General features: G+C 40.4%; 1 protein-coding gene across 1 annotated transcript in view; it reads left to right on the top strand.

Moving 5' to 3' along the window:
• Window positions 1-6,246: 6,246 nt before the first annotated feature.
• The window catches only part of LOC129765902 (muscle-specific protein 20-like), a 174,167-nt gene continuing 168,078 nt past the window's right edge, over window positions 6,247-12,335 (top strand). Inside the window, exon 1 of the mRNA XM_055766348.1 lies at window positions 6,247-6,691. Within this exon, the coding sequence (XP_055622323.1) occupies window positions 6,668-6,691 (24 nt within the window). The 5' untranslated portion in view covers window positions 6,247-6,667. The remainder of the gene's footprint in view (window positions 6,692-12,335) is intronic.

Raw genomic sequence — 12,335 nt, 5'->3', positions numbered from 1 at the left:
CTAAATCTGACGTACGTAATTATCGTGGAATTGCCATTATCTCTTGCATTCCTAAACTATTCGAAGCAATAGTCAACGAAAAAGTCTTCCAACAAGTAAAGAATAGAATTACGTGTATGCAACATGGCTTCTTCAAAGGTCGTTCAACTGCAACTAATCTGTTGGCTTTTGTGACTTTTATTTTGAATGCAATGGAAAATGGCAAACACGTAGAAGCTCTTTACACTGACTTCAGTAAAGCATTTGACCGCATCGACATTCCATTACTACTCTTCAAATTGCAGAAAATAGGAATGGAACAAAGACTCTTAAACTGGCTCAATTCTTATCTAACAAACCGTGAACAAATTGTTCATTTTCAAAATTCTCTTTCAGATCCAGTAAAAGTCACTTCGGGAGTCCCACAAGGCTCTCATCTTGGTCCTTTTCTTTTCATTCTGTACGTTAATGCCATCTCCTTCGTTCTCAAGCGTATCAATGTACTTGTGTATGCCGACGACATGAAGCTTTTCGCGGAAATTGGAAATGAAAACGACATCGAAGCATTTCGAAACGAAATACATGTATTCCATACTTGGTGTGATAAAAATCTACTAACACTGAATGTGAAAAAGTGCAACTCTATAACATTTAGCAGTAAAAAACATGTACCAAATATTGTAATATGTCTTGGAAGTCAAAATGTAGAAAAATGTGAAATAGTTAGAGATCTCGTCGTCCTGGACTGTAAACTCACATTCATAGAACACTACAACTCTGTAATAAATAAGGCGAATAGTGTGTTAAGTTTTGTCAAACGCTTCTCACATAACTTCCAGGACCCATACACAATAAAACTTTTATATAAAGGGTGTGTCACATCAAATTGCATCACGGAAAAAACGCTGTAGAAATTCGCCCAGTAGACCGATCCTTTTGAAAATTTTAGACAGTAAAATAAAAACTATTAAACAACTTTTGGCATTTTCTTTTTATTCATACTTCGAGCCCAAGCCCGTATGCTCGCACCTTCCTCCTTACCCCGTCCATAAGGTTCTGTACAACGTCAGGTTGTAGTTTTTTTTTGAAAAGAAATACATTTTCTCTTGAAGTCCGCCTCCGATTTGACAACTTTTGGGTTCTTCCGGAGGGCCTGCTTCATAATCGCCCAATATTTCTCTATTGGGCGAAGCTCCGGCGCGTTGGGCGGGTTCATTTCCTTTGGCACGAAGGTGACCCCGTTGGCTTCGTACCACTCCAACACGTCCTTTGAATAGTGGCACGAAGCGAGATCCGGCCAGAAGATGGTCGGGCCCTCGTGCTGCTTCAATAGTGGTAGTAAGCGCTTCTGTAGGCACTCCTTAAGGTAAACCTGCCCGTTTACCGTGCCGGTCATCACGAAGGGGGCGCTCCGCTTTCCGCAAGAGCAGATCGCTTGCCACACCATGTACTTTTTGGCAAACTTGGATAGTTTCTGCTTGCGAATTTCCTCCGGAACGCTGAATTTGGCCTCTGCGGAGAAGAACAACAGGCCCGGCAGCTGACGAAAGTCCGCTTTGACGTAGGTTTCGTCGTCCATTACCAGGCAATGCGGCTTCGTCAGGATTTCGGTGTACAGCTTCCGGGCTCGCGTCTTCCCCACCATGTTTTGCCTTTCGTCGCGGTTAGGAGCCTTCTGAACCTTGTATGTGTGTAACTTGGTTCCGCCGCTGGGAATCACCCATTGCACCCAGAGCACGAATGCACGTCTTACCTTGTTGGCTGTTTGACTCTTTCTGACGAGAGCTGCGGTTGTGATAATTGATCGAGCTCGAGACGGCATATAATATTTGATGGAATATGAGACGGCACGTCTTGCCTCACACATCCATCTTCCTCTCCGGAAAAAAAATCCAATGTCATAGAAAAAAAAAACTTGTAATTGAGCACTTAACAATTATTGAAGCTTTTAATTTGGCTGCATGTATTGAAATGAATTAATGAAACAGCAGATTAAGAAAAAAAATGGAGCACTTTTGGTTGACAAAAAAAAATCATAAAAGTGTGATGTAGCCAAGTGCACACAGGTTTCTATTATAACTGTTTCGTACAATTATCTATATTAGAACTTCATTAAAAGTTTAACATTCTGCCAAACATTCCTTAAGGTTATTTTCTAATTCTTCTACTCAGACACGTCGTGCTGAATTTACCGTCGTCTTTGCTTTGAAATTGCCCAATTTCATCCTAATCGCTAATAGTATAGCATAACTTTCACCGTCAAATGGTGATCATTATCAGACTTCATTGTTCTTGGGAAGCCTTCCTGATCAGCATCCCACAGCATCCAACGCTGTACTCTGATGCTCAAACTTTATAGATTTAACAGGTCATGCGATGTTGCACCTGATTGGATGATCTATTATTTGATTATCGACATTCTGATATTCCGATATTCATCCAAGCTTCTTATATGGTCCGGTCATGCAAAGAGCAACGGTTTCCATACCCATTTTGGATCAAACTATTTTACATTTCCCTTCCGGTGGTTCATTACGGAACAAATTGCACATTATTTTACTCACTTGTTTGAGTCATAAGCCATTCCAGGCCACTACACCTGTCAACGGGGAAAACTCTCCAACTTGACTTTAAGTGGATGTTTTGCGTGAGCTATCCCCAATGTTTATCCTTGAAGCTGTTGAGGGATGGCGGCACAACCATTTTTCACTATAATTCCTTCTATAGAATCCAGATCGCCGCTACGGATTTGAATTTCATCAAGCTCATCGGTCACGTTTGAGTTTCCATGGCATGAATAACGTTTCGTCTCGCTTCGTGCATTCACAAATTTCCTTCTCGGTAAGAAATTCATTGTCCCTCAAATCTAAGTTCATATGGACTTATTTTTTTTGAAAAATACATTATCCGCCAAGTGTCTTTCCCAGCAAAAAGTATGAGAATTACTCCACTGTTTTCTCTGCCGTGCTACCCCTCCTGCTGATTTTGAGCATGTTTTCTCTCAGTTGCTGTGAATGATTTTCATGCAAAACTTATAATTAGTGATGTATCTTCGCTGTTTACTTGAATCAATACAGTGTCCAATGCCTTAGTACATACATCTGGAGACAAAATAGTTTTGTTCGACTCCGAACAGAATCCCGAAATAATCATGCTTAACGAGCTTGAATGCGCTTTTATGTTCTTTGTCGCAGCTCCATTTCAACGCTGTGATAACTGACCACAAGGGAACATAATTCTCGCAAAATTCTCGATGTAAGCTCAGTTGAAATGGTTAACTGTGGGAATGTTCCATCTTTGACGCTTCAATATTAAAACTATTTTCACTAGGCTCGTGTTCCAAGAATCTAAAACGCGTCTGATTGAACGTGCATTTAGAAAAAGGTTATTGGATATATGATTTGCAGGAATTGAGGAAATATCTCCCTCAGCTGATTTCTGCATATAACAAAACATCATCAATACAGTGGAACCCGTTTTAGTTCTTTATTGCGTTATCCCCGATTTTCATTATTCGCGGTGAGCTAGCCCGACTATTCCGCGGATAATCGAGGTTTTATTATTAGGTTTTATTATATTATTATTATCCACAGCCTTGAGATTACGCATCATTTCGCGCTGAAACATCTCGGTCGAACATCATTCGAGTGAAACGACACATTCACATTCACACATAAAAATATGGTAATTTCACGTCATTCATCACATGCGTCTGATAGATAGAGCTTGGCGAAGTACAGTTTGCATCTTACAACGTCACTTTCATCTCATGGATGAGGGGTACGGAAAGTATTCTCACTTAATTGCTTTGTTCGGTGCTCTCATAAACACCACTCAACTAAGTTCGTTTTACGCATACTCGTTTGCGCCTTTTTCCTCATACCCCATCAATCTATTTTAATAGACACATCTGTGTAAAGATGTGTTTGTATTTCTTCTGCATGCATACATCAAGCGAGCGGCCTTCTTAGCTCGCTATGCATGTATGCGTTTCTGCCTTAGTTTCTTTTATGTGGCTCTCTCAGGGCATAGATTTTTGCGGTTCTCTCTACACACTTTGCTCTTACATGATAGATGCTTGTCTAATCATGTTTTTCCCTCAGGCAGCTCTTCCACTGCATTGGCGTTTCTCACAGCTCGCTTTTTCATTAATATTAGCGGTTCTCCCAACACGCATTTTATTCCAGCTGTCCTCTCAACACGCTGTTTATCATAATTGGATCTATTTTCTGCGGCCCTCCCGGCACACATTTATTTAGGTGGTCCTCACAACACACCTTTTTCCATTAGTGTCTGCGGTTCTCACAACACGCATTTTATTCCAGCTGTCCTCTCAACACGCTGTTTTTTACTATTTTTATGTGGCTCTTTCAGCGCACACTTAAATCGGCGGTTCTCACAACTCGCCTTTTCCACGAATGTTTGCGCTGCTCACAACTCACTGTGTACTCATCACACACCTTTCTATTTTGCAGCGCACATAGTAAATTGCGACTCAGCTTACTCACTTTTCCCTGAACATAACAAATCCATTACTTTGGATTCACTTCCTCAAAGGTCGCACCAGATCTTTAAATGGATGCCAATGGGTGATTTCCAGGAATGTTTTTTGTTTTGGAAGCGATGACACAACACAACCTGTCACAGTCGCCAAATGTGTAACTTGGTTCCGCCGCTGGGAATCACCCATTGCACCCAGAGCACGAATGCACGTCTTACCTTGTTGGCTGTTTGACTCTTTCTGACGAGAGCTGCGGTTGTGATAATTGATCGAGCTCGAGACGGCATATAATATTTGATGGAATATGAGACGGCACGTCTTGCCTCACACAGTATGTACGCAGGCCCTCCCGCTGCTTGGTCCGCTGGACGAATGAACTTGACAAATTCAGCTTATTGGCGACATCCCGGACCGAACTTCTCGGATCACGTCTAAACTGCTTAACTACGCGCTTGTGATCTTTTTCACTGACGGAGCATCCATTTTTGCCGTTCTTCACCTTCCGGTCGATGGTTAGGTTCTCGAAGCATCGTTTCAGTACTTTGCTGACCGTGGATTGGACGATTCCCAGCATCTTACCGATGTCCCGATGTGACAACTCCGGATTCTCGAAATGAGTGCACCGGATTAATTCACGACGCTCTTTTTCGTTCGACGATATTTTTCCAAATTTACGAAAAATTTACAGTGAAGCATGGCCAACGTGATCTATACACTCTTATCTGATTATAAGCAAAAGCTGAAGATATAATTCCTAAAAATTAAATTTCTACAGCGTTTTTTCCGTGATGCAATTTGATGTGACACACCCTTTATTACATATGTAAGGCCTATTCTGGAATACTGTAACATCGTTTGGAACCTGTATATGGTCGTACATGAAGAACGCATTGAGTCAGTCCAGAAACAGTTTCTTCTATTTGCACTTCGTAAACTCAACTGGACCTCATTTCTACTTCCTTCATATGAAGCACGCTGCATGCTCATAAACATCCAAACACTAAAAGAACGCCGTGAATTTGCAATGCTTTCTTTTGTTACTGACCTAATTTCGCAACGAGTACAGTCAGCTGAATTACTAGAAAAACTAAATTTCTATGTACCTGGGCGTCAACTAAGAACACGAAATTTGTTTCTAACCAAAACATCCAGAACAAATTATGCAAATAACGCCCCTATCAATCGCATGATGCGTATATACAATCAGCACTGCGAAATAATTGACACAACAATGAATAAAAAACAGCTAAAAAGAAACATGTACCGCAAAAACAATATTTAGCCTAAGAAAACATTGTAACATTAGTGTATAAGTGTGTAGTCTACATTTGTTTGACGAAATGAATAAATAAATAAATTGTAGGATTTTTTTCAGTTGACATCTTTTTAGTTGAACGGTGGACAGGATTTAGCTCTAGCATCGATTGTTGGATATCCTTTTCCCTCTCGGGGACAATCACAATAGGAGCTATGCATTCGCTTCTGCTCGAGACTTCCAGCAACCCAACAGATGGTGCAGAGAAAAAAAAAGGTAAATGACGTTTAGGAAAAATAAAAATAAAACGAACGCGCACCAGATTGGCGAAGGGAAAATCAACAATTGTTCGATCCACTCTCGGTCTATGGCCATCCATTTCCACGCTCGCAAAAAGCGCGAACGCTCGATTTCCACACACATCGGTGTGAATCCTCTCGGCGGGTGCGGGAGTGAATGAAAAACTCATTCATAGCTCATTGCGTTTTCTATATATATAACATAGATAGCCCTCCGGTGATACAGGTATTCCGTTCTCATCCTTCGTCCTCGCCAGATCGTGTTGCGCGTTGTCATCGTCGTCCTCCGTTTGCTGTTGTGGCCGTAAAATCAACCTCGTGCGCGTGTTTCAACCGTGAGTTTGAACCGAAACATCCGCAGGAGTGTACATCTGGAATAAAACCCGTAATTTTAATCCGAGAAAACGAAGGTGTTTAGTGTTGGCTCGATCGTGATTGCAAGTGATTTAAGATCGCTACTGAGCTGAGCAGTGGGCAGTGATCGCTGGAACGAAACCGTGTGATTCCAGTTAAAGTTTCATCAAGTGCATTCACCGTATTTGGGGTGCCAAACGGGAAGTGGTTTTCCTTGTGGCAATCGTCTAACGTAACGGCCTCACTATTTTTCTAAACAATTACAACAGCAGCAACAGGATGCCGGGACGTCCGCTGTGGCAGGTTAGTGATGCTTTCGGAGCCCGTGTTTAAACCAGTTCAAGTGTAGGCTTACCATATTTGTTGCAAGAGTTGGAGCGATAAAAATTGGCGCATCTAGAAACATAGTAGAAGCGAATATCAATGCACTACAAGCTTGTGCTGAGCTGTTTTGCGGTGACACGTGACGCTATTGTCACCTTATGTCACCTATATTGAATTACCGCCGAACTCGGTTGTGCGGTTTAATCCGTTACGTGTCTACGCAGTGTTTAGGAAATCCGAATGTTGGAAGTGCCTTGCCCATTCTTATCTCTTATTTTTTTAGTATTTGAAAAAGATTTTTTCGATCGAATTTATTTTAACTATTGTAAATTTTTGACTCATAATAACCCTAAATCTGATTTAATTCAAGGTTTAATTCAAGGTGAAATTTTATTCTGCAAGAATAATCAGTAGATGAGTCTGATAAATAAAATATTTGGGAAACATTCTTGAGATTTTTGTTGTGGTGTGTATATTATGGTTGGCGTTTCAACTCGCGTCAAAACAGTTAGCCTAAATATCAACAAAATATATTCCTTACGGTAACATTAGCAGACGACTTGCTTGCTGATAAGCAAGCAATTGGAAAAAAAGCGAAAAACCAAATAACTCAATTAGAAAGCCTAGCGCTAACCGCTAAGCCAAGCGATAAATTGACGCACTTTGTTAATGGTTTTGTACGGAAGCCACAATTCGTGTTGTGTTTGTTTTAGTTGTTTCCAGTTGAAGGTGTTGAAACAACACTCGAAATGCATTACGATCGCACGCGCGCACTTCGAATTGTTCTCTTGGTTCGCATAAAACGGGTGCAAAAAAAAATAAACAAACTCATAAAAATGCAGCATAGAGTTGGTTGAACTCATAGGAACTCCCTAATCACACCCTCCGAAGTGCGGATAACGACACACCGCACCAACAATGCCGACAGCCGATAATGATCGTTCAATCCAAGTGTTGGTCGTTACGTTTTTGCTTGTTTGCGGAAGAATTGGTTAAAGGGAATTAGCCGTTTCAATAGGGTGGATTTGAGTAGTCAACTGGTCGCGCTTATTATGCTCACTCAGGTGGGATACCAACCGAAATGTCTGGAGAAGTTTCATTTGTATGAAATTCATCCTTATTATGGAAATCAACCGGATTTTAAATTTTTCACGAATCGAATGAACTCAAATTTTGCATATGGCAATTCGTCCGACTTAAATCCTATCGAGCAGCGTAAATGCCACCTCCTTGATTTGATACAACATTCTAAGTCGAACGGATCGCGGAATACGGTTGATTTCCGATCAAATCTTGCTGGTCAATCGTCAATCGGATTGCAAGTTGCAAGATCGCGCTCTGTTCGTAAAATTCTGATTCGATCAGGTTCCTGAATATAAGGATAAATATCTTCAAAAAGTAAATAGTAGGCCCCGATTTATCGGTTCAAATAAAAGTTTCTTACCGTATTTTGCAATATTTGTGCGAAACGCTTAAAAATCACCCTTTCAACTTAACATAAATGCACTCATGCACCTATGCACATGTTATTCTGAATTTATCTATTTATACATTTGTTAAAGGGTGTGTCAAATCAAATTGCATCACGGAAAAAACGCTGTAGAAATTTAATGTTTAGGAATTATATCTTCAGCTTTCGCTTATAATCAGATAAGAGTGTATAGATCACGTTGGCCATGCTTCACTGTCAATTTTTCGTAAATTTGGAAAAATGTCGTCGAACGAAAAAGAGCGTCGTGAATTAATCTTGCGCACTCATTTCGAGAATCCGGAGTTGTCACATCGGGACATCGGTAAGATGCTGGGAATCGTCCAATCCACGGTCAGCAGGAACTAAAACGATACTTCGAGAACCTAACCATCGACCGGAAGGTGAAGAACGGCAAAAATGGATGCTCCGTCAGTGAAAAAGATCACAAGCGCGCAGTTAAGCAGTCTAGACGTGATCCGAGAAGTTCGAACCGGGATGTCGCCAATAAGCTGAATTTGTCAAGTTCATTCGTCCAGTGGACCAAGCAGCGGGAGGGCCTGCGTACATACAAGGTTCAGAAGGCTTCTAACCGCGACGAAAGGCAAAACATGGTGGGGAAGACGCGAGCCCGGAAGCTGTACACCGAAATGCTGACGAAGCCGCATTGCCTGGTAATGGACGACGAAACCTTCGTCAAAGCGGACTTTCGTCAGCTGCCGGGCTGTTGTTCTTCTCCGCAGAGGACAAATTCAGCGTTCCGGAGGAGATTTGCAAGCAGAAACTATCCAAGTTTGCCAAAAAGTACATGGTGTGGCAAGCGATCTGCTCTTGCGGAAAGCGGAGCGCCCTCTTCGTGATGACCGGCACGGTAAACGGGCAGGTTTACCTTAAGGAGTGCCTACAGAAGCGCTTACTACCACTATTGAAGCAGCACGAGGGCCCGACCATCTTCTGGCCGGATCTCGCTTCGTGCCACTATTCAAAGGACGTGTCGGAGTGGTACGAAGCCAACGGGGTCACCTTCGTGCCAAAGGAAATGAACCCGCCCAACGCGCCGGAGCTTCGCCCAATAGAAATATTGACCGATTATGAAGCAGGCCCTCCGGAAGAACCCAAAAGTTGTCAAATCGGAGGCGGACTTCAAGAGAAAATGGATTTCTGTTAATAAAAAACTACAACCTGACGTTGTACAGAACCTTATGGACGGGGTAAAGAGGAAGGTGCAAGCATACGGGCTTGGGCTCGAAGTAAGAATAAAAAGAAAATGCCAAAAGTTGTTTAATAGTTTTTATTTTACTGTCTAAAATTTTCAAAAGGATCGGTCTACTGGGCGAATTTCTACAGCGTTTTTTTCCGTGATGCAATTTGATGTGACACACCCTTTATGCACTTATCATCTAAAATATGGCGCATCAGTTTCCACTTTTTTTTCTTCATATTTGTGGATGTTAAATAGTTAACTGTGGGCTTTTCGAGGTCAGAAATGAATTTTTATACTTGGAATCTCTACCAGGTCATAAGGATTATTTTGTCTCCCTAAATGGAAATCGCAGTACTACAACGATTCAAATTATAATATTAAAGATAACACAAAATTGGGTTGTGCAACTTTCGAGGCCTTATTTTAGCAAACCTGTTTGTTTTCAAATCTTGTCAACCTTTAATCCACCGATTCACCCCGATTTTCAAATTCTAACTATTCGTTCCACACTTGCCGGATGCACTTTAACTCTCTTCTCAATCTGATTGCAGGTTGAACCCTTTTCTGTACCCCAAGTGCGTAGGTTTTGTTTTAAGTCTCCAATCTCCAATCTGAACTCAGAGAACTCAGGATGTGAAAAGAAGTTATGGAAACGCAACAACAAACACTCCATTTTCACCACCTATATTTCCAGCACAATCCCAACGTAGCAACTCCTATGATTTTTGCCATTTGATATATGAATTACCAAAAATAGGGCCCTATTGTACTCGGCTCCAGTCACTGTCACCTTGTATTTTATTTCGAAGTATAGAAAGACTTCTGTCATTTTTTTACGTTCTTGATTTCTATATAGAGGGATCACTCTACGAAAAATGTAACGAAAAATCAGGAGATTTCAAATGCATATTACGCAGAGTCGTTCTTACGATAAACAAGTGAACTATTCAACGAACAAAAAAGGTATGTTTTGCGAGCGAATGTAAAGGTAAACAATGTATTCTGCATTCTTTCTTTCAGCTTGGCTCCCGTGAATGTCAACAATGTCAACAAACAGTTTTGTTTTCACAGTTGTGCAATAATTCTTTCTATCAAACAAATGAGTCATCCAGTCAATGTGTAGGAATAAGGGTGATTTAGATGATGGAGTTGGTTAGTAAAATGGCTGCAATTCCATAGAAAATCATTATTTCAGCGATACCAAGGTGATATTGTCATGGCCCACAGTGTCAGTGTATGGGACGAACATAATTTCACCGAAAAAGGTGCTATTCCCGATTACTCAGAATAAGACTAGTAATAAGAAAATAAGACAATGGAAAGTACGCACAATACAATAGCTATCTCTATATATATAAAAATGTTGTGTTCGTTTGTGTACGCGTCAAAAACTCGAAAAATACGAAACCGATTGAGCTCAAAGTTGGACACAATATACATTTCACTCCGAGGAATGTTGTTACGACATAAAAAATTGAAAAAAATTGAGAAAAATGATCTTCTATATGGCCATAGTACGTTTCTGAAATTAAGTTTCTTAGGAAAATCGACCATTTCGTATTAAATATGAATTCTATGTGATGAAAACACCTTTTTTCCTAGTATTTCAATGTAATCAATGACGACATATTTTTTTGTTATCCGATCCAATTCCATCCTGTTATGTTTCAAACTGATATTCATTAATTATTTCCAGTTACCAGAAGCTAAGCTTTGTTTTTTGTTCGTACAACCCGTTCGACATTTAAAAAAATTGAGGGGTTGTGTCCGAGACACGACCGCTTAGGACGTAGGTCTACGCAATCTTTTTTTTTTTAATTTGTTGGTTCATCATTTCGGAAATTTCATAAATAACTCTATAGTAAAAAGTTCCGGAGCCTTAAAAAGGTTTAATAGCTTGGGTGGTTTTGTTGAATCTTCCCGAGAAACAACGATTCTTTTTTTGCGAGAATAATAAACTAATTGGTCATGTGTCGCAATTTGTTTCTTTATATCAATGCACGCATTGCACTGAGTATTCAACGAGAGACATCTTTCGTGTGTATCGCCATTCGAAAAGCATCGCACACGCGTCTAACAAATGCACACAGTTGCAGCGATAAAGATGAAACATCGTGAGAATGACCGTTTATGAACGTTCCTCGATCTCGTTCAAAACCGTCAACAAAGCTAGGAGCTTGTTGCATCAGAACAGAGCCGATGCACACGAGAGCAAATACGAATGGCAAGCGACAATTTATTTACAATGCAAGGGTGAAGTTTACTTCGCAGATATTCTCTTTTCGCTTTCCCCCTTCGTTGTTTCTATTATCTCGGCTACATAAGTTGCCCGTTATTGACAGCTCTGTTGGGGAAAGTACACAAATGGACAGAACAAATGTATGGGAAAATGGGAATGCTTCCAATTCCCGTCAATTTAAACCATATACAGACTATGGGATTGTAATGTATAGCATATCAAACAAATTTTAGAAAATTTCCGATTCGATTGGTATGCAAATCGTTAAAATCCGTTTGCAGCAAAAATAGTTATTAACGTTAACTTTATTTCATAAAAACGTGACCTGTTTTCTGATTTGGCACCCTTAATGTAAGACGTAGTCCTACGTCAAAACAATTGTTCCGAACAATCACAGTCCTACGTCAACTTACGTCCGTGCCCCTAGGATCAAACCCTTCGACTTTTCTCGGTATGAACAGAGAGGTCGAATGTGAATACACGTGTTTATTAAGAAAAAAACAACAAACATAAAATAAACATTTCTAAAATTGATCAATCAAGACTTTTTTTTCTCAGGGCCAAAATCCTTAAATCATAACAAAAAGGAATAAGTTCTGTAGGGAAACGTCGGGAATAACGGACAGGGTGGGTGAGATGGACACTTATGTATGATTGATAAATTAAATTTTTATTTTCAATTTGAATGATGTACAAACTTGCAATATAGTAT

Source organism: Toxorhynchites rutilus, chromosome 1 (genome assembly GCF_029784135.1).
Source record: "Toxorhynchites rutilus septentrionalis strain SRP chromosome 1, ASM2978413v1, whole genome shotgun sequence".
NCBI classification, from domain to species: Eukaryota; Metazoa; Arthropoda; class Insecta; order Diptera; family Culicidae; genus Toxorhynchites; species Toxorhynchites rutilus.
Note: the sequence above shows the minus strand (reverse complement) of the source record. Positions and strands in the feature narration are given on the sequence as shown.